Raw genomic sequence first — 27,846 nt, forward strand, 5'->3', positions numbered from 1 at the left:
CTAATTTGATAGTAGGAATCAACACAGTTACATGCAAACCACTTGTCTTTTGCCTGGACCAACAAGTAAACTATCCAATACACTTCAACCTGTTTTTAAGACTCTTGTCTGGGATTAAATAATGCTTGTAAAGCACCTCACACGTGAACAGGTAAGACGATTTTTCCATCTGAATTTAGTAGAAATATTGTAATGTTTGTAACTAGAACATTCCTCTATCTGATTTTCCATTACTTTCAGTAGCTACGCGTGAGTGTATTTGCAGCGGTCTCCCCTGTGTATCATGTGACTGCAGCAGTCACATGACCTGGTGATGTCATAGGGTCCTTTAGATGAAGCGGATGTAGCGTTACCTTACTTTCAGTAGGGACAAGTACATTTGCAGCAGCCTCCTCTGTGTACCATGTGACTACAGCAGTCACATGACCTGGTGATGTCATCAGGTCCTGTCCATGAAGCGGATCTAGCCATCACCTTATTAGCAACGAGTCTGGGTTTTTATGGAGGAGAACTTACGGTTAGTAGGTAAGCATTAGGAGGCAGGGTAGGTGATCCTTGCGTACTTTTATTGCTATTAGTCTCCCAAATGACTCTCATGCGAGGACCTGGCTTGCGTTATTGTGCTGTAAAGGAGAGGCAGTAAATGGCCTTCTTTTAATATAATTACAGTATTTGATACTATACTTGAAGAAAAAAAATCAAGCTAAAAATGTTACGTTTCCCTTATGGAGTTAAAGTTATCTTTTCATTCAGCTTTCTTGTTTATTCACTTCTTATTGGTGTTCCAAATTCTGACACAAAGTCCTTTCTTTTGTTGTAAAATTGCTGGCCTAAAATAATTTAGTCCTTAAGCTACTTAGTATATAGTCTATTGGTAACAGGTTTTTGTATGTGATTTTAACTTAAAACATAACTTTTATGAGTATTGGGTAAAAGCCAGGAATGCTGCAAAACCAGAATGTTTTCACCCATATCCACCTTTATCATAACAGTTTTTAAAATACAGTAATACAGAAGATTAATTTAAACAAGCCACCTTTGACTAATGGTTTTGCTGAAGAAAATATTAACTTATATCTACTAATACAAACAATCCAGAAACATTTTAATTAGCAAAAAGCTGGGGTTTGTAGAAATCAGTCAATAGCAGCTGGATTGCTACAATCACTATATAGATTTAGGATTGTTGATCTAATTAACTCCAATTACTGCAGCATATAGGGGGGAAATTCAATTGCCTCCTCTTACGCACGTATCCAAGACTTCTCCCGCGCCGCTCCCCTCCATTGGAACAAGCTCCCCCGCTCCATCAGCACTTCCCCTAATCTGTCCTCTTTCAAACGAACATTAAAAACCCACCTTTTCCTTAAAGCCTTCCAATCTCATGCCTAAACTCCCACCGGTCGGCTACCTCTTTTTCTCATCCCTTCTCCCCCTTCCTCGACTCCATCTCCGTTTCTCCCGTCTCTCCGTCTCATCCATGTGTCTGTCTGTCTTCCCCTCCCTTTAGATTGTTCGCTCCTTTGAGCAGTGCTCTCCTACCTTCTGTTTCCATCACTTCTAACTGTGTTCTCCAGCTACTCAGCTCACCTCCTCTCAGTCCCTCTGCCCTCTGTCTCCTCTCGCTTCTCTCCGCTCCCCTCATTGACTCTCAACCTGTCATCCATACCCACCCTCTTGGGCCATAGTTACCTGCCTATACTCACTTTTCCCCTCCCTCTCTTTCATGCTGTGCCTGAGCCCCCAGAGTTATAGTGCTTACTGTTACTTGTACTGTGCTGTTTCACCTTGTATTGTGCCATTGTTTGTCCTTGTACGGCGCTACGGATACCTTTGTGGCGCCCTATAAATAAAAATTAATAATAATAATTGCTGCTGATGTGCAGCCAGATATCACAGTACAAAATCTCAGCTCATTTATTCCTCACATCCCTATGGAATACAAGGGGAAATCAGTGGAGATTTAAGAAAACTCCACCATGATGTCTCCATGGACAGTTCTGAAGACACATCGCTGCACCTCGTGCTAAATTGTAACCCCCCCCCCAATTTGTCTGTTTATATTATCAGACTGTTTACAGCTAGGAAGAAATAGGTTCTAGCTATTGGGCTGTTATATTACTAGCTCTGGCTTCTACAACTAGCATAAAGAAAACTGTATATTAGTAATATCAATATCTACAGCGTCATAATAGTCAAATTGGCAAAAATAGTTTGTGTGCCCACTTTGCCACTACCTGAAACCTTGCTGGGGCAGGCTAAAAACAAATGTGGATTTTTTTTTAATCCTTAAAAAAAACTACAGTTACTTTTTCAAATTGCTAAAAATAGCTCATATGCTCACTTTTCCATCTGATATCATGTGCAAAAGCTTGTGGGGACAGGCTAAATTCCAATGTGTTTAAGTGGTCTTATGTGGGCCTCCACTGTATTTTCTTTTTAAATAAACTGGAGCACCAATAACGGGAGAATAAGAAGCTGGCCGAATACAAAGCTATCGTCAAGCTTGTGTTTTCCGAAATACACCCAAATGACAATATTCTTGTGTAATACTTTACTATCTTCTACTGTAAATTTTTACAAAGATTCTACTCACCTAAGCCTCTGAAATACAGAACCAGCAAATTATTGCCATTGACCACTCTAAAATGGCATTGAGTGGTCCTCAAACTCACCCCCCCCCCCCAACCAATCACAAGCTGCAATCTCTTGTTCATGGATTGTGATTAGTTTGCCTACTAACTCAAGGCCCATCCCAAGTTTATAGCCAGGGCTGAGAGGAATGGAGTGGCTTGGGTAAAATTGGCTTTATGTAGCAGCCTTGGCGAAGTGTAGGCCCTCTTCTTTAAAATATATCCCCTTTTTGTATATACTTATTCTTTCTAGTTGTCATCTGTCCCTAATCTCCAGATTTGTCTTTGGAATAGTCCCTGTATTGACCAACTGCAAAACAACATTTCTCTTGCTCTTCATGTCTAATACAAGTGCCACTCTATTCCTTTTTTTTAATCTAGACTTTAGAACATTTTATTTATTGAAAAAGTGTTTTAAAATGAAAACAATACATCATAATCATTTTAGATGAACTTGTCATTTTAGAGATTGCTTAGACTGCATGCCTAAAGTTTTTCTACCCAATAGCAATTTATATTCCCAAGAAAACCCATGAAACTCTATTCACATTTTGTCAACAATGCTCATTTTGCTATTTAATGTATAATATCATCCAATATGTGTATTGTAAGGTATATAGTGTGATCATTTACATCTTGTGAATTATGGACTTGTATCTATAATTGCAAGAAAATTAGCATTGTTTTTGTTAATTTCAACTGTTCGGGGATATTGGGTAGATGCAGTGAACCAGTACAGACTTTTCCATCTGTTTTTTGTATTTTGACAGTATCCTCCACTTTGTGATACCACTCCACTCTACTATTCTAATGTAGTCTGTGAGCGTCCCTTTCCTGGGATTATTTTTCACTATGAAGAGCAGAAAATATACTGCCTTGGAGGGCTGGAGCTGTCCTAAGAACAGTACATGTGGCGGCACCTGAGTAGATGGCGGCCTTCTGTTCAATCAGGTTCTGTATTTACTTCCTTGTTCCTGTCTAGTAGATTTGAGTCTCCCACCTGTCCCCTTCTCCAGTGCTGACCACATTCTGCTCTTCATAGAGAGAAACCTTGCAGTCTGAAGACGCTTACAAAATAATGGAGGGGAACTCATGCGAGGGGCCCCACTGAATTTCTTCCCAGAAGAGGCAGGTGCTAAAAAGAAAGAATTGTCCAAAACCTGTTAATGCTTTTTTTAAATTGTACTCCTGTATACGTGCATTAGAACATTGACCATCCAGTGGGCAAAATTTATATTTATTGATTTTTAAGACTTTTTTTTTTTTTCTCTTTCCCATTTTCTTTTTAGAGCTTGAAGGATAGTAAAAATGTCTTTATATGACGATTTGGGGGTGGAGACAAGTGACTCAAAAACAGAAGGATGGTCGAAAAACTTCAAACTTTTGCAGTCACAGCTGCAAGTTAAAAAGGCAGCGCTAACACAAGCAAAGGTAAGCTTTGACTTTTGTGTTGTCGTCAGAACTTTCATACATTATAGATAGGTATTTATTATAGCTAGTACTATACATTTTTATTTATTTTTATCCATTTTTGCCAAGACTGTTGAAAGGAAACTTACTGTTCCTGTCACGAGCCGCAGCGGTACTCAGAGCCGCCGCGGCTCGCTTCTGGCTCCCCCTGGCATCCCGGCCGTCACCTTGACGACCGGGACGTCGTTTCCTCTTTCTGTCCGGCTGTCACCAGAGCAACGGCCGGACGCTTCTACACTAGCGCTGCGTCCCGGCGGTGCTGGTAGCCGGGCGCATGCGCGTAGCAGGCAGCCTGTGGGCTAATTTTAATGAGGAGGCTGTATTAACAGGCATTAGCCTGCAACTGTGCATTTCAGGGGCAAGCCCTGATTGGCCCTGCTGGATACTAGTAATTAGCCTGAAGGAGTGTATCCAACACCTGATTGGTCTGTGTCTGTATTTAAGGCAATGAGGACTGCTGCCTCATTGCCGGTTATAGTTTCTGTATCCAGTCTGCTAAACCTGCTCTCTGCCTTGTTCCTGTCTGTTGGACTTGCTGCTGATTATCTGTGTATGACCCTTGACCTGGATTTGGACTTTGCTAGTGTATCTCGTGACCCTGACCTCTAGCTTGAATACTGACCTCCCTGTCTGCTCGTGACCCCTGACCTCGGCTTGTTTATTGGTACTGTTGTCTGCTGCCGGCCCCTGACCTCTGCTTGGACTCCACTCCGCTTGCCTGGGTTCTTCCCAGCCGGTACACACTTCACGACATTCTGTCAGTCTGCAGCCCAGCCTGTCCCCACCATCAGGGGCTCCAGTGAACACCTGACTGGCAGAGTAGACTCCGGGTTGTGTTGTGGCAGCTGGAGGAGTTCCTAACAGTTCCCATATGTACCAATAACCTTTATGCCTTATAGTCTATGCTGTAGATTATTGCTTTTCTTTTAAAATTGGGGTTTAGGAAGATAAAACAATCATTATAATATAGATGTGGCACTTCCTATACAAAATAACTAAATATACCACTGTACTAATTATTTTACAATAATTAAATTGCCAACTGATTATGATGCACACAACATAGAAGAAACAAACCCTAATATAAGGTGCTTTTTAATTAAAATGGTTTAGGTGGAATCTCTGCTACACCAGGGTTCTGAGACCCCTAGTGTTGTGCAGTAATGTATTTTTGGGAAGAAATTTGGCACCTATAGGATTTTTGTTTACTTTTTAGCTTAAAATTGATATGTAGTAATTAACATTTGTAATTAATGCATCGGATACTGCCTATACAATATATTTGAGTCAGGGTCTTTGTTTATTTCTTTGCTTGATTATCTGTATACTTCCTTGTCAAGTTGTCTTTGAAAGAGATGCGTGAAACAGATTCGGGAGATTTGTTTTTTTAAAGATTAAAAAGAAAAAGGTCTCTGTCTCTATAAGAGTTGAGATGAATTAAGAAGTTGCAAACTGTCCTTACTGTGTTTAATATACTTTCAGATTGATGTTTTAAGATTGGTCTGAACAATATTGTGTGTTTTGTTACAGACCCACAAGACGAAACAGAGCACAGTACTCGCACCTGTAATAGACCTTAAGCGAGGTAGTGATGATCGACAAATCATTGATACTCCACCACATGTGGCTGCTGCAGTGAAGGTACATTTATTCTTGTCTTGTTATTAAGCACTATTGAAAGTTCTTTAAATATCCCATAGACATGCTAAGTTACCTTTGCACTTATTTGTGCTCACATTACTGGTTTCTGACAACATTTTAGTGAGTTCTTATTTAGCATTTAAACCTTCAAAGTTATAAAGCTGCATCTCCATCTATGACCTTTTTTATTCAACGGGACTTTGTGGTTCAGCTAACAGTTCTGGATGAAATCTGGGGCTATGTCATGCTGTGGGTGGGTGGGGGAGGGAGACATAATTTTTCATGGATGCTTATCAAATTCCCCAAATACCGAGGCAGTCTAGTAGGCAAGATTGTGTTTTAAACCTAAACGGAGCAGCCGGGCAGGGTCCTCTGTCTGCCGCTATGCAAATGTATGTCATGTGCTGCTAGGGGGGCCACTACCCCAGTCGCCCTCCTCTAGTGCTGCCACTGTCAGAGCACTGCTGTGAGCAACTTCTAAGGAAACGTTAACATTTCATGTGTAAAATCTGACAATAACACTTCTGATTTATTGCATTACTGCAGTTTTAGTATATTAAAGAGTGTCTGGTACCTTCATTTTTTCATGAAAACCTTTTACTCAGCAGTCATAATAATAAGAAAAATGTCATTCTGTATTAATTCAGGTACATGAACCTACACACACATACAAGCTTATACACTGTAATACACAGCTATCCATATAGACATTGAGGCAGTCATACATGCAGACAAACTTGCAGTTATACTCCCATTAGGCATATGATGCACATAGTCATACTTCTGCATCCCTCACAGTATTACAGCTATGTCCACTGTGGTTAAACCCATTATGTATCCATAGATTATACCAGCATGGTCCCCTGGTCATTATACCAGCTCTATGACCTCCGTATTTGCTTCCCAGCCAGCCCCTTTGTGCAGTTACTGTATGAACAGCGCAGTGACTGGCAGTGGGTAGCAGAACCTACCCGTCATGTTTCAGTAACTTCATTTTGTTCACTTGGTATCTAATGAAAATAGCTTATTCATTCCGCCTATACATCTCAATAGCTTTATTTCATCTAACGGATAGTCATTATTTTTTATCAATCGTTTATATCAACCATAACAATTACTGTAGTCTTGGTTAAATATAAAAGTGTTGCAAGTTAATTTTTGTTAACTACTAGTCTAATCAAAGCAGATATATTTTTGTTCTTGGCTACAGTATATTTGTACCACTGCAGCTTACTGATTATGAGCTAGAGACATGTTCTTTTGATTATAACTGATGTATCATGACCTCCAGATATACACAGCCTGTCCTGCATTACCCACCATGCTGCTTGGATGGTCTTCATATTGAGTATTCTTTTACTCTTGTACACATGTTTGTACATTTTTGCTGTCTTGCTTTCTCTTATCTGGAACAGTGTTTCTGGACTCCAGTCCTCTCGTTCCCCAACAATCCATGTTCTGTCTGTGGAAACAGGTAGTATCATTTCTGACCCAGCCAAGTTAGTAAGTCACTTGTGCATGATTAAAGAAATCCTGAAAACATGAGTTATTGGGGGTGTGTGAGAACTGGAGTTCAGAAATGCTGATCTAGCATATTTGGATGTGCATATGGTATAGTTATACAATGACCATCTGGTACCTCTTTATTTTTCATTGCAAAATTATTCAGCAGTTTAGTTTCAGCTCAGACTTTGGGTTTTATTTTGCTGTACCAAATCAAAATACATAGTCCTTAAAATGATATTTTAGGAAAAACGAGAACTAGTTTGGAATAAAACCATGTTACCCTGCTTCCTAGGACCCAGTTCCCAGTGGGTTTTCTGCTGGAGAGGTCCTGGTTCCTTTAGCTGATGAATATGACCCCATGTACCCTAATGAATATGAAAAAGTGGTGAAACGACAGAGGGAGGAGAGGCAGCGGCAACGCGAGATAGAAAGGCAAAAAGAAATTGAAGAGCGAGAAAAGTAAGTAGAATCCTTTTATTTCTTTTCTTTTCTTAAACAGAAATTTAGAGAAATGGGCACATTTAATTATAGGGCTTTATTGCCTGGCTGCTAGGTATTGAAATACACAAAATTATTATTTATGAAACAATGTGATGTTCCTGCAGCCACAGAACAACTTTGTAAATAGAGGACCATCCTATATTCCTTAAATTATAAAGAATATTTAAACTAAAATAAGACTCTATAATATGTTTTTTAAAAAAAAAAAAAAAGTATAACTTCCTCCCAAATCATTGTCCATTATTTTTAAAGTAAAACTATGTGGGAAATGTCTGAGTTTTAGCACTTTTTTTTTTTTTTTTTTATATAAAGTAGTTGGTTTATTTTTGCATAAAAAAACAAGTTCTGTGTCATGCATTTATGTATTAGTTTAATGCAGATAATAAGTGACATTCTGTAGACTTTGGTACTTGTTGGAACATGGTTTCCTATGCACATTCTGGCATTCAGTGAACTTATCACACCAGACTCGCCACTGCAGTGGTCATGTCAATTTCTGTTTGCTTATATTGAATAGTTATTGAGTAGTCTACTTTATAATAGGCAGTAATAGGCCTGAAGTTTTCATCAGTATAGAGAAATTTACTATAATAATGTGAGTTTGTTTTCTATTTAGGTGCCTTGTTTAGCACATTTTCATGTGCCAATAGTTGTATGTAGGTGATCATTTATGCTAGTAACCTCATGCGTGGTATTTGTTTATGAGAACAATATTACCACGTATATCCATGGTTGTTTACAGCGTGTCCAGATGCCTCTCCTTGCACATGACCGTCTGCACACTATACTACCACAAGGTTCATATTATTCACTTACACTTGCAGACAATGAATGACAATTTGTAATTTCTCATTTGGAACCTACAAGTTAATTCAAATTGTTCTTGCAAGTGATCCAAAACCTTAAAAGCTTAGCTAGCTTTAACATAAACTGCACTTACCTGAAAGGTCAGACTAGCAGGAAATGTAATTCTAGCTGTAAAGTTTAGGCATTAATTATCATATTGCAGTGTGTGTGTGTGTCTTTTTTAATTAAAAAAAAAAAAAAAAAAAAAAAAGCAAACTGTTTGCAGATTTCTTATATAGAGAAGTGCATTGAATGTGTCACGTGTGTGACCCTTTCAGGTGTTAAAGTAGACCTTTTAAAGTGTACCCTGTATCATAAGTTAACGTTTTGTAATGTGACGCAATAACTAGATATCATGCTTTCTTTGTTTCAGAAATGTATAGTGTTTTAATATTTCATTTTTAGCTCTGATGTTGTTTTTTTTGTTTTTTTTTAAACAAAAACAAAATCATCCCTAGTAGAGTAAATAGGAAAGAGAGACAACCTCTGGAGAGTCTAGGTCTTAATTGCAGTTCCATAGTGGCCCCCAGTTTAAAAACCGCTGCAGCCTAGTATTGTAGATACTGATTTGAAACGTGGGCATTGTGTCCCCCTCACCCATTCTCCATTTGGTGGCTCCAGCTAGTGTGGGGTGCTCCTTCCATACTGTCATGCATGGGTGGTGCCCTTTTTCATACAATGCATATTATGCTGTATCTGCCACTTTCTGATAGAAATTAGCATATCAGGTGCAGTTTTCATTTATTTATTGGTCTGATTATTTGAAGATTAAAAAAATATATACCTAATGCTTTCAGATTGTTCAACATAATATACACCTGAAAACTTTATATCATGTTTTTAAAACTTACGTTGTGTGATCATATTACGTGTATTGTTCAATTATTGACAAATGTGTTGCAGACAAAAGATTGTTCAAAAATATCGTTCCCGTTTGAAAATTGTGACCGCTCAGTATCTGTAAATGTGTATATTGCTCTGCAAGAGCAGATGAAATGCTAATAAATACTCAATCTTTTATATGCATGTTCCCTAGAACAATCTTAATTTGATAACCTTGATATAAACTTGTACAAGTTCAATGAAAAGATCTTCGTTTTTTTAGTGCAAGATCACAATTCATGAGAATACTGTATGTGTAGCTAGCTTTTGAATCAAAGAAGATTGTACAAATTTGAAATAATACTTTTATATCCTTACTTACATATTCATGAAACAGAAGGACCCAGTTCTAAAGAGGGCCTTTTTCTGATCATAAAATGATCTTTACATTCGTGTAAAAATAAACAATATAAACTCATCAGAACTATCCTGATTTGATTAATTGTGTACTCTATGTATGTGGGTTAAACTGTTCAAATTGTTTATAGTTCTTAATAATATACCATCTAATCAGCTCACTGATGAAGAGGATTTGTTTTAATACTAGCAATCTTTCCTGTGCATGTGTTTTCAGACAGTGTGTGCATGTTTAAGCCAGCTGAGAGAGCTGGAAGGTCATTTGTTCCTGCTTGATATGGGTAATCTATTTCCTTCAGATACCCTATACAAGATTATAAACTACAGTATGATTTACTTCACATCTGCTACTGTTCTTAACGCTATTTAAATCTTATGTTTTCCTAGGATTATTAATTATTTTCACTATTGCTGGCATGAGTAGTAATACTCTTTCTTTTATTTATTTATTTTCTTTTGTCAATAATATACCTGTCCAACTAGAAGAACTATGTGGGAGATGTCCCCAGTTCCAGGTTAATCGGCCCTCTGACTCCTGCTGTTCCCTACCTACAGCTGTTGGCTTCTGTTTTGTTTTGTGGGTTTTCTTTTTAATAAGTGTCTGTCTGTTTTATTAACTAATGCAGTGATGGTTTTCTTTAGCACTGCAAAGGCCCTTTGCACGAGAGCCCCAGGTCTGTGAATTGGGAAAGGGTATTATGGGTGGAGTTAAAGTGGTATTGGCATTCATTGTTCTTGTGACAATGTGTTGCTGGGTTATAAGATACAGTAGTAAGGGAAATGTTACATGTTAAACGATGTTTACAGTTCATAGTGGGTAAAGATGTGCACTAGTTTGTAGACGAATGTATGCAATTCTGGGTTAATAATTGCCTTATGACTGAAGACGTCTTCAGATAAACCTCTTATGCTGTGATTGATTTCTTATACTGTCTTAATTTTATTTTAGAGACAGTCTAATTTCATGAAACTAATATTCCTAACCTTATCAATTACACTGGTGTAAATGGACCCTAACGAAGGTTTCAGTGAGTGTTCAGCTGTCCCTGTCAATGCTTTAGACAAATGTTACACAGTTTGGAATCCCATATATTATATCCAGCCTAAAATATAGTGTTGTGATGCTGTCTCCTGTAATGGAGAAACCTATCCCACAGAATGTCACTGAACAAGTTTTCATTTATATCAAGGGCAGTGTCCCACATATGTTTTTAAATGTATGCAGATTTTTTTTGTTTTGCTTTGGTGTTTTTGTTTTAGTAGCCTTTTTATTAATTATGCACTTGTCATTTCCTGCTTTTAAATTATATATTATCATATATCTACATTATGTTTCACATTCCTGTAGTTTACAAATGGTTTTGTTGATGCTGTACTAAATGAAGTACAAATAATACTTGTACTTTTTGTTTCAGAAGGCGAAAGGACCGGCATGAAGCTAGTGGCTTTTCTCGTAGGCCTGATCCTGAATCTGATGAGGATGAAGAATATGAGAGAGAGAGGCGTAAGAGAGGTATGTGTTAGTACTTGGTAACGCTAAGGCTTGCTCATTCTTATATAAATTGTCATAAGATCGCTTAATTCTGTACTAGATGGAATTAAATTGCTAAGTTTATTCTTGTCTGTATGGATCCATTTCAGAACATTATACTTCTACCCCCTCTCCCCTGTGAAGCAAAACAGTGAACTGAATTATGTAAATTTTATATTCTATTTTATTTTATATTTTTATTGTCTACTAGCTGAAGTACCCAGCGTTGCTTGGGTATAAATCTTCAAGTTAAGTTATCAATGAGTTGGATGTAACTGTCAATCTTTTAAAAACAATTAGCTGCTCAGCAGCTCCGCCAACACACCCATGAGGTGACTGCCTAGTGTCATTTTTGTTTTTATATTAAACATCATCCACATCCATCCAGTGAAAGACCCAGAACAGGCTCCCTGGGTTCAAAGTTCTGCCCAGCGTACACCAACGGGAGGTCCGACTGAGACCCTAACTACCCCCCTAAAACTTGGCCAGGATACAACTGGACCACCTTGCGTTTGTTTCATCCCAATCAGTGCAAGGGTGTCGGCATGCATAACAGCACAGACAAACAGTCCAATGATTCTTATATATGATTATGACTGGAATTAATATGCACTTGGTGCAGAGAACAAAGACTTGAAATAACATTAGAATAAACTGAATATTTTATTCTAGGATTAAGGCAATAGAAAATATAAATTTATATGAAAATTCCATATTACCTGTCATGCAGTGTGCATTATTTCAAGTGTATGATTCAGCAGAACTTCATTCAATCCAGTGGAGTCCCCCTGAGCGGATCGTATACTCTTTCTTCACTGTATACAGAGTCACGTGTGTAACACACCCTCTACTTCAAACAACGATGGTACATCTAACTTGTTTGAAGGACTATAATTACTAATGTTTTTTTGAATTGAATGAATCAATGTTATGAGAGAAAGCTGAAGGTCGCTCCCAGCAATGGGATTAAGAGATTTAATATTTACGCGCTCAATGATATGCAGACGCCAACCTGGCTTATCCGTGTTACTAGTAGAGATGACATGATCTGATGCCTACTTGTAGACCAAACACTGTGGAATTCAAGGTCAAATGTTCCCAGACAAAAGATTAAACTTTTTGAATCTTGACCCCAAAAAATATTCAAACATGACATATCATTAATTTGCAGTGTAATGGAAGTGTAAAATTAACTTCAACTGCTGGTATTCATTATATATTTTTTTATTTTTTTTTAAAGCATGTCATCACCAAACAATCTTCTCTACTTGGATAATGACTTTCCCTATAATATAGGCACAAAATATTTGTTGTCCTTTTTGCCACTGCACTTTTTAGCTATTACCTAGCCCTTCTAGCCACACATTTCACTTTTTATTGCTGGATTACCAACATACTTGAAGGAAAAAATAGTGTATTGTATGCCTCCCAGTGCATTTTTTCCAGCACAACATCAATATAACCGTGAGCATAGCAAGTCGTCGTCATCATCATCATTTATTTATATAGCGCCAACATATTCCGTAGCGCTTTACAATTGGGGACAAACATAGTAAACTAATAAACAAACAAACTGGGTAAAACAGACAGAGATGAGAAGGCCCTGCTCGCAAGCTTACAATCTATGGATAACAATGCATAACATTAGATCATATATTTTCAGACTTAAAAGAAGCAGCCATTCTTCTGGAGTTTTCGTCGTCCTTCTTAAGCAACATTGGGGGAAGATACTTGTTTTATGTGTATTTGTTTTGTAGTTTTCTATAAAAACAGGGCATTGTTATTGCATACAAGTTCCATAGTTTTATATGTCTTGTAAATTGCAGTATATTTTGAGGCATGCCATTTCCTCCTGTTCTGAATAATCCAGATTTATATATGTATACATGTTTATTACCTTCTTGAATTTTAACCTTCCTCCTCATTTCAATGCATTGTTGTTGTCTGATTAGCATCTTACATTATGTGCTCATAATTTGATTCTATATATTTTTTTCTCTTCACAGTAGTAGGAGGAGCAGCTATTGCACCACCAACATCACTTGTTGAAAAAGACAGGGAATGTAAGTGTTGATATGACTTAAAAGATTAATGACTAGTGCTGCCACTAGATGGCGTCTTAGCCATTGCTAAAGTTATTTCTATGACCTGTATAACTTTACTAATTTTTTAGTGTTTGTGATCTTGTTTGTATTACTGCTGTCTTTAATTTGTGCCCTTCTAAAAGAAGAAAATTATATATTTTGTCTGTTCTCACATATGTCAAAGACAGCTATACTGTTTAATGTGATTTATGTCTGACGTTAAGGGGCATATTCAATTGTTTTCCGCGCCGCGGAAAAACTAGTACAGTTAATACGGTAACATGTAGCTGGATTTCTTCTCGCGGCTCAGGGAGCTGCGAGCTGAAATCCAGCGAGTAAATTACCGTATTAACTGTTTTTCCGCGCACTATTACCGTAATAAAGGTAATCGTGCACGCACCGCGAGATTTTCCGCCGAGAATTGAATATGCCCCTAAGGGTAAATTTTTTTTTTTTTTTTTTTTTTTTAAATGTCTGATGGTCTCTCTGTAATCGTATATTTTTCTGAAACATAAGGATATCATCAACTGTGTATGTATTTTAAACTATTTGTATGTATTCTATATTTTTTGTTTAAGAAAATGAAAGAAAAAAAAATATGTGCCCCTCTACATATAAACCCATAATTTGACAATTAACCTTCACACATAATATTTATAGCAATAGACTGTGTTTTAGAGAACACCTTTTTAAAGATCCATTTTGTACCTATTTGACCTCTGAAAAGCTTGTCTTTATGAATTCTTTGCCCATGTGAAGTATTGCCATATACTGTAGTATTGTTTGTTAAACTTTCAATATTTCTTTTAATTGTAAAAATACTGTTAAATGCCTTTTGTTTGCTCTGTAATGTATGCCTTCCTATGACTTCTTTCTTTACACAAAAATGGTATCTGCAAAACTGTGCATGATCCCTAATCAGACAGTCCACTTATAAGGCCAAATAGAAAGGGGACCATGTACATTATGGGGATACCATCTTGCTGTTGCTTATTTATAGCACCTGTGATCCTTACACTTGCAGTAAAAATGCTCAGTGTGCATTCTGCTTGCTGTGTATTGCAATAGAACATGCTTTGACATACACTACTGTGTGAAGAACAATAAAGGCATTTGTTAAAATATAGAGAAAAACCTTGATATATGAATACATATAACTCTGTGTAAACACATTTTTACATGTGAGTGAGGTATAATTATTGTTTGGATTTTCTCTTCTCAGCTATAGTCCCATCCTATGATGATGAACCTAGGCCTCGTCCCCCAGTAGCGAAGGCTGCAATTCCACCCCCTATATATGATGAACCAGAGAGGCCACGGTCACCAACTGGGCCAAGCAATTCCTTCATTGCAAACATGGGGTAGGACTATGTTTTTAAACATTTTATAGTGAGCAGTGTCCCTCATTTAAAGTATTTGTATACCCCTATATGACATGTGGTTTCATACTTCTATGCTTATTTTTATTTTATTTCTGGTAGGAATAGTAGCTTAATTTCACCATTTGCACAATTTTTGGACTTTTTTTTTTTTTTTTTTTTCTCCCACCCTCCGGAATTATACATAATAGACCAAGAAGTTCAGCATTGTACGTATTTTTAGGGAATTTGTAAAATGTATTTGTAATACCACTGACATTGGACAGATGATGCAATGACGCGGAATGTTCCAATGCAGAAGACTGTTTACAGTCCTCGTCCTTAAGAAGGTAGATTTTTTTGGGGGGTAGATTCAGTTGCCTGCGATGTTGCCAAGAACATTGCAGAAGCGTTTTTTGGGGGTTTTTTTACTGATATTTTTTACTGTTAAGAAAACAAAACCGCAGATTTTTGCTCGCACCTCTGAGATATCTGCCCCTTTTGCATCCTTGTACCATTAGATGCTTTCTGCTATAAAAAGTATATAACCAACCAAACAACTTAAGCAATAGACTTTTGTATGTCAGAAAACAAAATCAAAGTTGTGAATTTATCATTTAAAAACTATAAACGGGTCCTCCATGTACACTTCTCCTTTCTCAAAGTATAATGCAGGAAATGAGCTTAGACTCCCTCTTTATTGTATGCACTTGGCTAGCACAATACAGCAATGCTGTAGCTGTGCTTCTTTTTTCTGCCCAAGACCAAAACAGGTGATTACTCTGTAGCTTTGTTTGATAATGTAATTATCTATGTGTTCTCATCAGCTGTTTTTATTGCCTTTTTTGTTTCACAGGGGAACTGTAGCTCACAAAATCATGCAGAAGTATGGCTTCCGGGAAGGGCAGGGTCTGGGAAAACATGAGCAGGGGCTCAGCACTGCACTATCTGTTGAGAAAACCAGCAAGAGAGGAGGCAAAATCATTGTTGGAGATGTGGCAGACAAAGGTGTGTTGGTTTCTTTATAGGCCTCCTCCTTATTAAATTACATTTCTACAGATCATTACATTTCTGAAATATACATCTGCTTTTTTCATATTTCACAATCCGGGTTTATTTTTGTATATGTGCCATCTAGTGGTACACATCTCTCTGTGTGGCACAATACATGATTTATGACTAAACAAATGAGGTTATGCTAAAGAGAATAGTTGCCAGTGTACATAATGTGTTAATAATAAGGCTTGTATTTAGAATTGTTAGTTCACTACCTAGCTTATGGTTCTGTTATTTTGGGTTATATAGCCTAACAATTGCATTCCTGTATTACAGCTGACACCAGCAAGAAAGCTGATCCAAACCCTCTAACAGAAATATTAAAGTTTCCTACCAAGGTGGTTTTACTTCGGGTAAGCACAAAAGAAACTTTATAACCAGGTTTAAGTACCACTAAACCCTTGCCTCCATCATTCATACCTAAAAAAATATGTTCCAGTATTACCCTCACTATCTCTCTCTCTTGCAACTCAGTTAAAATAGAAGTATTATCTTGTACTCTACTTCATCTTTAGACTATAGCGCCAACATATTCCGTAGCACTTTACAATTGGGGACAAACCTAATAAACAAACTAGGTAAAACAGACAAAGAGGTGAGAAGGCCCTGCTCGCAAGCTTACAATCTATGGGACAATGGGAGATTGACACATGAGGTTAAGTCTACATTTTGCATTTTGGCCCAGCCAGACTGCAAAGGTAAAAGTGACTCATAAGCTAAATGATCCCGTCACACAACAATGTTGGTCAGGGGGTAGTTGTCTTGTGTGAAATTGTGTAACAGGCTAAAGGTAGCGAGGTTGAGGGTGGCTGAGGAATATTATAAGCTTGTCTGAAGAGGTAGGTTTTCAGAGAACGCTTGAAAGTTTGTAGACCGGAGGAGAGTCTTACTGTGCGAGGGAGAGAATTCCATAGAGTGGGTGCAGCCCGAAAAAAGTCCTGTAACCGGGAATGGGAGGATGTAATGAGGGCGGATGAGAGACGCAGATCTTGTGTAGAACGGAGTTGCCGAGTTGGGAGATATTTTGAGACAAGAGAGGAGATGTATGTTGGTGCAGCTTTGTTGATGGCCTTGTAGGTTAGTAAAAGTATTTTATATTGGATTCGGTACAGAACAGGCAGCCAGTGTAGAGACATACAGAGTGATTCAACAGAGGAATAACAATTTGCAAGGAAAATCAGTCTTTCCGCAGCGTGCAAAATAGATTGTAGGGGTTTGTTTTTGGGAAGACCAGTAAGGAGGGAATTGCAATAGTCAATGCAGGAGATAAGTGCATGAATTAAGGTTTTTGCAGTGTCTTGCGTGAGATATGTGCGAATTCTGGAAATGTTCTTTAGATGTATGTAGCAGGATTTAGATATAGAGTCAATGTGGGGAACAAAGGATAGGTGTGAGTCAAGGATTACACCTAGGCAGCGAGCTTGTGGGGTGGGATTTATGGTCATGTTATCAACAGAGATAGAAATGTCAGCTATGCTCTTGTTGGTGGGTGGGAATATTATTACCTCTGTTTTAGAAAGATTAAGTTTGAGTTGGCGAGAGGACATCCAAGATGATATGGCAGAAAGACAGTCTGTTACACGGGACAACACAGATGTCGAGAGATCAGGAGAGGATAGATAGATTTGGGTATCATCTGCATAGAGATGATACTGAAAGCTAAAGGAACTTATTCGATTTCCAAGAGAAGCGGTATAGATGGAGAACAGCAGAGGACCTAGCACGGAGCCTTGTGGTACTCCAGCTGATAGGGGAAACGGAGCAGAGGTGGTGGCTCCAGAAAAATTAACAGTGAAAGAGCGATTAGAGAGGTAGGATGAGAACCAGGATAGAACAGTGTCTTGAAGACCTAGGGATTGCAGCGTTTGTATGAGAAGAGAGTGGTCAACGGTGTCAAATGCAGCCGAGAGATCCATGAGAATTAGGAGAGAGTAATGGCGTTCAGTTTTAGCAGTGATCAGATCATTGACAACCTTGGTCAACTCAGGCTCTGTGGAGTGTTGAGAACGAAAGCCAGACCTAAGAGGATCCAACAGGTTGTTAGCGGAAAGGAAGCATGTGAGGCGAGTGTAGGCAAGTCTCTCTAGAAGCTTGGAGGGGCAAGGGAGCTGAGAGATGGGACGGTAATTTGAGAGAGAGTTTGGGTCGGAGTTTTGTTTTTTTTGGAATAGGAGTAATCACTGCATGTTTGTATAGTGATGGAAAGATGCCAGTAGAGAGTGAGAGATTACAGATTTGAGTTAGAGGTGAAATGAGCACAGAAGACAGGGATCTACCAATTTGCGAAGGAATAGTCTGATCTTGTCAATCTTGTCCTTGAAGTAGGAAGCAAGATCCTGAGCACTGATAAGATGGAGGGTTCGGGGTGGGAGGATTGAGAAGATATTTAAATGTATTGAAAAGGCGTTTGGGATTAGAAGCCTGAGCATAGATAAGAGATTGTGTAGGTCAAATTGCTGTTGTTTTGCAGGCATGCTGTGATAACATTGACCCTGGTCCTGTGTATGAAACCACATTGTTTTTCTGCATAGCAAGCCTACAAAGCGGTCCCTCAAACTCTGGCTGCATAGTTAGAGAAGCAGCACTTTCCTAACATGGCAAACTGCCTCAGAGAAATAAGGGACTTATTCAGTATAAAACTGGGACTGCAACTCCAGAATCAGAACAGTTGGCAGACTGACATGCTCTCTAATACCACTTCTTGCAAGTTTCACTCCCTGCTTCTACTTGTGTCTTAAGCTCAGTTGCTCTTTGTCTGGATACTGTAATGTAAAAAGGATAAGGACATGAAATATGGAAAGTGTAGCAATGAACACTCTAGACTTCCCTCACCAGCTGTCAGCATCCACTTTGCATTACTCCTTCTCCAACACTTACGTTAAAAGCCTCCTTACCTAAGGCTAGGGCATGCGGGAGAAGGGAGTAATGCATCAGAACGAGCCACACCCGAATGCTGTAAGGTGACTGGTGCAGGGGCTGCCACAAGGACGCATACAGTGTCATCCAATTCCTGGGCCCGGAAGGAAGTTTCTGGACAATAGGAGCAATGTGCCTCCCCCATCTTCCCCCAAGTGTGTTACTGCCATTTTAAATATTGTACAATCGGAGTGTGAATGTATATGCTAATTTGGATTTTCTTTTCAGAACATGGTTGGTTCAGGGGAAGTTGACGAAGACCTGGAGGCTGAAACAAAAGAAGAATGTGAAAAATATGGCAAAGTTGGAAAATGTGTCATTTTTGAGGTTAGTAGTTTTTTATTTGCAGAATTGCTGGTATAGTGAAATGATAGTGGGCTCCTACCTTTCCCTGGCGATTTCATGTTGATTAAATGTTAACCATGCTTAAATAGAACTCTGTATTTTCAGAACCCATTAACATTTATTTATAGCAGAAAGTATGAAGAAGTGACATACTGATATTCTTTCTTACCTTTCCAGCATCTGTTGATGCGGAGCTGTTGAATCGTGGGTAAAATAAAGACGTTTTTATTTGCTATTGGCTGATCCTGGTTAGTAATGGTATTACTTTGGGATGTAAGCCATTTTCATTATTGCTGACAATACAGCAGTCTTAGGTTATATACTGTACTGTATAGTACTTTCCTAAGTTGCATTGCTTTTAGTGGCAGTTACACTATTATTAATATCATTGATTTATAAGGCGCCACAAGTTTCTGCAGCGCCATACAGAACATTAAACGAGTAATACTATGACTTCAGAGGCTCCAGGCAAAGCAATTATAGTGAAGTTGGAGCAGAAAAGTATGTACACACACATTAGCAGGGCCCTCCTCCCTCAGAAAAGCTTGCATCCTGAAGGGAGGGCAAACAGACGGCTGGCACAAAGGGAGTCAGAGGGGAACAAGCGCAGGAGGATCGCGGTGATGAAAGCGAGCATGGAGAGAGGATTTTGCAATAATGACATCTTTACAGTCTTGATTAGTGGTAAGAATTGTGAATAAACACATTGTTAAATTCTCGTGCCATACTGCAATTCATAGTGCAACTTTTGGGTGGCCACTGTGCTGCTTTGACTACGACAGACTTGCTTCCAATACAGTGACAGTGAGAAGCAAAAACAGGCTAGATTACAGATCTCTACAATACGAGAAAAAACAATGTTATAACTAGATCTATACTGGGCCAGCATGTCTGTTAAAGATTCCAGGAAGCATACTGTATGTCTAAGATCACTAAATACAATATATATTTATCAGGTAACAGTGTATACACTCTCCAAACTTGTTTGCACTGTATGTGATTTCCACGAGCTGCAGCAGTAAGGATCTTAAACGGTGGGAGGGACAATGAAAGGACAAGGGAACAAATTGAAGGATATGGAGATTCTAATAACGTCTTGGCATAAGATAAGTCCCACCCATTTCTGAGCAAAACTCCACCCTTTTCACAAAAGCTCTAACTTCTATAATCTCTGATGAAGCATGGTCAAAGTCTACAAACTACTGTACTTGTCAGAACATAACACATTGCTACTTGCAAGTGAAGTGATGACTTAAAAAAATAATACTTGTGTGAATGTTTCTCTATTATTATTCAGTACAAACATGTATTAATATCTCTGTCACCAATTAACAAGATACAAGCTTCTCCAGCTGTATACTAAATATCCCTCCCCTATTTGCTTCTCCACCTTTTTGGCAAAAATCAAGTGCAGTTGTGGCAGAGCTGCACTTTGTCCTCTGGCCAGGGACGGGATATGCTGCTTTGAAAACCTGGGACAATTGTGCATCTGGAGTGGCAACCCGGGGGTGCCAAAAAATCATGGGCGGTGAACCTTGAAACAGATATTATGTGATTATGTTGGCACCCACGTATTTTTGACCACTTTCTTTTAAACACTGCCCTTATTCTTTGCCCTGGCATTTTGGCTGGGCGAGAGAACTTTTATAACCAGCCCAGCTATTAGGCTGGGGCCGTACCCACTCGGAACTATTTATTTTTCTCCACATTTTGTCACCTTCAATTTTATGGGGGGTTTTTCACAGATTTTAAGGTAGGCGTAAGCCCTGTTGGGTTCAGTCCCCAAATATCTAGGGGGGGGGGGAGGGGGCTGTGTGGCCCTGAGGTTCTTGCCCACCCTGAAACCATTGTATGCCCTTCTCTTCCGTGGGTTGGGCCAGTTGTTGAACCCTGGGTGAAGTTTTTGTGGATCCCAGGGGCCTCCCTAGCCTTGCAACGAAGGAGATCTGAAGACCCTTGCCTCCTAAAGGACCGTTTGGTTCCAAGGTCGGGGACTAGGACCCTTCCTCTTTAGAAGAGGGCAACGTTCTGCATCCCTTAGTGCACTTTTTTATGGTTGTGCACCTTTTTTTGCGCACTTGGATCACGAAAGCACGTTCCCAGGCTTTCAGTAGATAAATAAAAACAAAATAAAGATCCCTCTCCCTTGAAACAGTAAACTAATTTACACCTCCCCCCAGAGGAACAGCTGTGAAAGTGGAGAGGGACAGACTACACATTTTGAGCACAGCAGTAAACTTCTATCTTTTGACATCACAACAGGAAAAACTTGCTTGTGGCACCTGCTAGTATGCTTAAATCCAGTTTATCTTACATCTGATGTCTGAATCAGATTCAGACAGCTTTTCATCAGAAATTAAACCAACGGGTTACTATTAAGTACAGATATATTACAATAGGTGCTTGCTTTGCACAATTTAAATGTTAAGTTTATTCAGTCATCAAATTGTAAGTACTTTCTATTTCATGCACTGATCTTCCAGTGATCAGTGCATTAAAGTCAAAGCAGTTTTTAAACTTCCCACTCCCAGTTCATTGTGCAGTGAATAAATTAGTGACTTCAATGAGGGGGTGGAAATTCTAAAATGTCCATTTATTTCTTAAACTTTTTTTGTACCTGTGATACTTCTTGAAATACGCTTCTTTAAACACCATGGCCACCCTCCACTTTCACAAATTTAACCTGGTAAAATGCCTTAATATTAGGGGCTGTCTTGGAGGGACAATGACGTGACAAGAGGACAAAACGATTAAGGAGATTCAAATTAAAAATATACTTCTCTGGGAGAAGATGAGCCCTGCCCACTTTGGGCTGAAACTCCACCCCTTTGGCAGAAGCTCCAATGTGTGTGTCAGTTTTTGCTTTGTCCTTATGTAACTATTGACAAGCCGGCCTGGAGTGTAGTGCAGAAGATTATACTGGATCACTGTTAATTAAGGTTGAGTCAGCTTGCTTAATGAAAGATGAGAACTACGTAGAGAAAGCATAACTGTCGTGGGAATCCATAATGCTAACGTGCACATGTTTTATACAGCACAATTTAAGTAAAGCACTACCTACTGTCTGCAAACTGTTATTGCCCTGCATTCGGTCTCCTGACAGCTTAATGTGAGATGGTTTTCTTCATCTTGTGATATGAGGGAATTTCTGGTAAGGTAATGAGGACACATCTGTAACCCGCTCAGAGACAGAATGTGTACAGTGGTTTTAAACAGATCAGTAATTGTCATGGTGTTTTCATTTCAGACCCCCGGTGCTCCTGATGAAGAAGCAGTGAGGATATTTTTGGAATTTGAGCGCGTAGAATCGGCTATTAAAGGTAAATTGAATAGCTTTTGTAAAGCCTGATTAGCTTGTGAGAGGTTTCTGTGGGAGGGAAGGGAGGTTCCAGAATAATAACCGTGCCTAGTGATTACTCATCTAATAATGGATTTCACTTGTTATCTCCTAAGTATGTATTGTAAACACTATTTGAAACAGTTCAGTTTCTTAACCATGTTCAGGGGTGCACGGAGGATTTTTTAGGTGGGGTTTCCTCCACCCTCGAAAAAACCCCTTAGAGAGCTGCCGTGCGTGCGTGCAGCTCCGTTTCGGCTGCACTGTACTATACAGCACCGCTGCACTTTTTTAGCGGAGGGGCGTGCGCCACTGATGTTAGCGCACACATCTCAGTACTTTAGATGTTGAAATTATCAAACTCCAGCTTACAGAAAAGTGTGAAAACACAAGCAATACATCGGTGAGCTAATGGGTTGTTTTTAAGCAGCCATCCTGGGGATCTAATGTAAGTGGACATGTATAGACTGGCATTAAATGGTAGACCGTCCCTGGACTACCTGCTGTCAAGGACAGCCTTGGTTCCAGCTTTGGAGCCAGGAGATATTCTCTTTGGTTCCTGGTCCCAGGATCATGAAAAACTGAATGCTGTGTGTTTCCAATGCAGTGTGCAAGGCATTTCTACATTAAAAGGGGAAATCATCCCCTCAGTGACAGACAGCCTAGGTAAGAGCAGAGTATAATTTGCCTGCCTGCACTAATAGATCTAGGCAAGCTTGCTCACCAGTTACTATTGGGTCCAGTTTATAGTGGATATTTTAGTGCTGCTTATAGTGGAGACCAATTCTTGTAACTTCTGAAAGCCCTACTGGTTAAATAATTATAAAAGAAAATTCTGTTTCTCCCCTATATAATTTTCTCAAAAATGTTAATATATATATTGTACCTCCCTATGTAGGGAAAATAGCTAATTTAGGTTTAGAAAATTAAATGAATGGTGATGAATTTTTTGTGTGAACCTACCTTTTGAAGGAATCTTAGAATTGTTTTGTTTTTTTGAGGGGGGATTCTTTTCTGATTTTTGTCTGTGTTTCTCTGTAAATTAAAATAAAAAAACACTGAGCCTCAATTTGTGTATATGTACCTATATTTTCACCTAGGCTCATAGGTTTCCACATTTGCAGAGGCGCATAAGTTTACACAGGCATAGGGGAGGAGTGAAGGCGTTCCCATTGAACTATGGAAGAGGCACGCTGCTGTGTCCAGCTATAAGGAGCAGAGTAGAAACCATATTTCGTTTTGGGAAGCAGGATTATTTTAATTAGATAAAAGGATGGTGACAGAGCATTTTCAGGGGCGTTCCTCGCCATGGTCAGTCATTCCCCATTCGCACAAGAACTCTTAATTCTGTACCAGCCCAGTTTTGATTGGGTCTCCTCCTTTTAATGACAAAAAAACTCAACTCTTCATTAGAAATATGGCCAATATTAATTTCCTATTCAGTTTGAGTGCATCAAAGCCCTCTGGAGACCCTTGTGGAAGGAGCTGTGCATAGTGTAGAAATGAACTTATGGATGCCAATGGTTTGCAGAAAACCTTTAAGTAGGGAGTCATTGAGCTGGGGGTGTCTTCTCTGAATTGGGCACCCAGGACATTGTAAATATCTGTAGAATGATGCATTTGTATTTGCATATTCTAGTCTTAGCTGTTCAAATTACTTTTTAGGTGGTTATTAATATATAATTGGCCTTAGGTCAATATATAGTTGTTCTTCAGTTTTGCCAGCTCAGAGTTTGTTAGTGCTCCAAAGTGGGGTGTCTGGGCCAGTGCCTATACCTTCCAAGAGCCTGTGGGCAGCAATCCAAATCTCAACTACTTACTTAATAAATGGGTCATCTTTTAAGGTTTTTATGCATGCTATCAGGATCTGCTAATGGGTAGATTTTCAACCAGCAGAGCAGTACCGTGGGTACTGGAGAAACGACTCACAGCTGCAGTACAGGGCTGTCAGAAACTGATTGGTAGCTTAGGTCGTGGTTACAACAGAAAAGCATAAATCATCGTGTAGCAGGCTAGAATACTGTTCCAGTGCTCTGCAAGCATAAAGGGTGCGTTCCCACACACCATTAATCAAGGGAAATACCATTTCCACAAGGCTTCAGGATAATTGAACAGAGAGGATGCACTATGCTACCTACTCCATGCTCTCACAGCCTGTGCCCTCTTGCCTTTTGTTATTACTGGGGACCCAATGTCCTGTACATAAGTGAAATGGGTCTAGTCCTTGAGGTACAAAAAAATTATTAAGGACTTGCTGACCAGTGACGAGGAATCTGTTGCAGTTGTTCATAGAATGTGAAATGGAGTCAGCCACATTATCCTAGTAGCTGTTGTTTTTACTATGTTTGTGGAATTATAAATTGCTTTAATACATTAGGTTTTGCTTTTTAAGAACTTTTTTTTTTTTTTTTTTTTTTTTTACTGACTTATGGAACCTGACCCGATATCATACCTGTATGTTAGTGCTTGAACAACTGCTTAGTAGAGCAGGAAGAATGGTTCCCCCTTTCACATACATTTTGTCATCTGGTTATGTTTTGCATATTTGATTTATGTTTAACCTTGTAACTTTTATATTTGGCCACATATTTACCCATTTGCAAATTGCGATGGTTGTTTTACATGCTGTGTGTCAAATCTAAACTTTGAGGGACATTCATGTAAACGGGTACAAAGGAAAATTGTGGTATTGCCCTTAGCAGCCATTGTTTGTCTAGTGCAGTTTAGGATATGAAAGCAACAACAGAATCTGGTTGCTAAGGCCAATGCTGACATTTTCATTCACACAAGTGAACTGATGTTGTGTAAACTGCATTGGTTGCATGCAGCATTTTTTTCCACCTAAGATGATATCCATACCAAGTTGATCCTTATGGAAAAATAAATACAATCTGCCACTTCTGATTTTTACCCCATCTAATTGCCTGTGCTAAGTGTAGAACTGGGTGGTGTAATTTACGTGAACACTGCATGCCTGATGTACGCACCACCCAAGAAAGAAACGGCAGTATTCTTAATTTTACTGCAGATAATTGCTTATTGTGTCATCCTGAAAACGAAATGTTTGGTGCAAATTTAGCATGCAGACTATTGATAATCATGTTATTGAGTTTCAGAATGTATTTCTTCTTTTCCAGCTGTGGTTGATCTAAATGGGAGATACTTTGGTGGCCGTATTGTTAAGGCGTGCTTCTACAATCTGGACAAGTTTAGAACTCTGGACCTCGGAGATTAATAATTATCACAGTCCTCTTCTTTGATGGGCGTAATATCTTATCAGAGTGGAGTGCTACAGGCTGTATGTTTCATCTACTTCATAAGAAAATATCTAAATTTGTCACGTTTATTGTGATGAGCCTTTTTTTTTTTTTTTTCATAGTATAAATATTTTTTAAAACCACGAGAGTCTTGTCTTTATCATTTTTTTTTAAATTTCACCTAAACTATGTGTTTGGCATGTAATGTAGTTTTAGATGAGAAATACTTCAGTCTAGAAAATGGGTAGACTTTTGTTTAACACAGTGCTATTACAGCTAAATTAGCCATTCAGCAGTCTCATTAGATTTGTTACATTCCTGCCAAATTTCTTTAGCTTATTACTCTGTTAGCTTATTTTGGTTTCTACGTGTCGGTATTTACGTCTAAATTGCTATAGACCCGTATGAGTTTGCCGCCCAAAAACAATTTTTCAACCAGGACTGATTTATTAAACCACTTACAAAAACAGCAACAAAACACGATATACAGATACTTTTTTTTAATTGTTAAAATTAAAGCTAATTAGAGTTATTTTCAACTTGCATTGAGTAAGAAAACAAACTGTAATATGGACGATGCAAGTAATTTAATGACCAAAATCATCAGGAAACACTGAAAATGAAATATCTGATTGCTCATTGTGTAAAGGGTCACTAATACGATATTTCATTTTGAGATTCAAATAATATTTTAAAGAAACTTTTTTTATTATTATATGTCTAAACAATTTTGTTTTCTATTCTATATATGTATTATGCTTTTGAATAAAGTTATTGTTGAAACTTTAAACTTAGTTACCCAAACTAGTTTTACATTTTAACATAACATAGCATATAGGGGCTGAATATCCTATGGTAACTTATACAATAACTCTGTGTATTGTACACAAATGCCACTGGGAATGCAATAAGCATGAACATTTATATTGTGTAGCAATGAATAACATTTGCAGGGCTCTAAAGAATGATGAACGCAGACCTTAACAATGTTAGATTCAACTATAACATCCATCTGTGAAGTTAATTTCTTCAGGTTTCAATATCCTGGCTAGCAACGTGTACTTGGCATTCCACAAAGACTGGAAGCTTATAAATTAATAGCACCATTTAGTCTTCTGTCTTACTTTAACTATTGATTGTGTACAATAAAATGAATTTAGAAGAAGCACCATTTAATTTCACTGCTCATTCTGGCATATTTGACAGTTAACTGAAATAGATGTTGGTATTTTGTTCAAATCCAACTGGGTCATTGAGCAATGCTGCAAGCTAGTGACATGGATTAATTTAAAAGTGCCTTTTGGCATTCATTAAAAATCTACTTAATTGTAGTAACTAATTATTTTGTAACTTATATATGGCAAGGTTCTTGCCATCCAAACTTTGCTCAAGAAGCAGAACCACTAGAGTTCCATGTCTGACTCCCCTGCTGTTCAGGGTATTCATGCCCCCTGGATTCATAGGAATGGTTCAGTCACTGCTACTGGGAAAATTAATCCTAAGTATATGGATGTTTGTGTGCCATAGCTGACACATTGGTTGCAGTTTACAAAATGCTGATTGCAAAGCCTGTGTTCAAAATTCTTCCGACACTAGTTCTGATAACTAGGGGAGGGTGGGCTACTGTGGAAAGCTAAACCTGAAGTTATGTAAGGGTGATTCTTAGGTTAATGATTGGTAATGTCAAGCTTGTGTGTTACCATGTTTCATAATTGGCTTCTGAGGTGCTCAATTTTATTGGTGTCCATGGATAATATTTCATATGACCGAGCAGCGCAAAACAACTCCAGGTTATGCTAATAAATACAGATAGGCAGGAAAATGCTATTCTCTGTATCCTATACCCATATATGATTTGCTTCATAAACAAACTACTCTGTTTTTTGACAGCAATTTACATCATTGGGTTCTGTTCTATAAACCAAGTATATGTGATGTATTTCCAAGTAAATGAGAAATGTAAAACATTATTTTTTAATTACACTAATTTGTTAGTTTTTGGGTTTTTTTTAAGACAATTGTATACCGATATGTTTGTGCTAGTGTACCGTGAAAACTGTGCACAATTTTGCCTGTATATTTTATTTTTCTTAAGACTAGAGGTGGCTACACACAGGCTCACCCAG

At 38.5% G+C, this 27,846-nt stretch overlaps 1 protein-coding gene across 5 annotated transcripts; it reads left to right on the forward strand.

Annotated features, from left to right (window-relative positions):
• Positions 1 to 376: 376 nt before the first annotated feature.
• RBM17 (RNA binding motif protein 17) lies at positions 377 to 25,863 on the forward strand. Of its 5 annotated transcripts, XM_075208581.1 has the most exons (14): positions 377 to 525; positions 3,404 to 3,584; positions 3,676 to 3,761; positions 3,923 to 4,064; positions 5,634 to 5,744; positions 7,543 to 7,709; positions 11,252 to 11,349; positions 13,374 to 13,430; positions 14,674 to 14,812; positions 15,666 to 15,817; positions 16,142 to 16,218; positions 19,010 to 19,108; positions 22,374 to 22,446; positions 25,601 to 25,863. In XM_075208581.1, exons 4-14 carry the CDS (start codon positions 3,942 to 3,944, stop codon positions 25,696 to 25,698), a joined length of 1,194 nt encoding a protein of 397 aa, XP_075064682.1. In that variant the 5' UTR covers positions 377 to 525; positions 3,404 to 3,584; positions 3,676 to 3,761; positions 3,923 to 3,941; the 3' UTR covers positions 25,699 to 25,863. The 5 variants fall into 5 exon arrangements, with proteins under 5 accessions (XP_075064682.1, XP_075064681.1, XP_075064683.1 ...); XM_075208580.1 differs by having other exon boundaries at positions 3,404 to 3,761; XM_075208582.1 differs by having other exon boundaries at positions 377 to 517; positions 3,404 to 3,761.
• The last annotated feature ends 1,983 nt before the right edge of the window (positions 25,864 to 27,846 follow it).

This window comes from Mixophyes fleayi, chromosome 4, assembly GCF_038048845.1.
Source record: "Mixophyes fleayi isolate aMixFle1 chromosome 4, aMixFle1.hap1, whole genome shotgun sequence".
Taxonomy (NCBI): Eukaryota; Metazoa; Chordata; class Amphibia; order Anura; family Limnodynastidae; genus Mixophyes; species Mixophyes fleayi.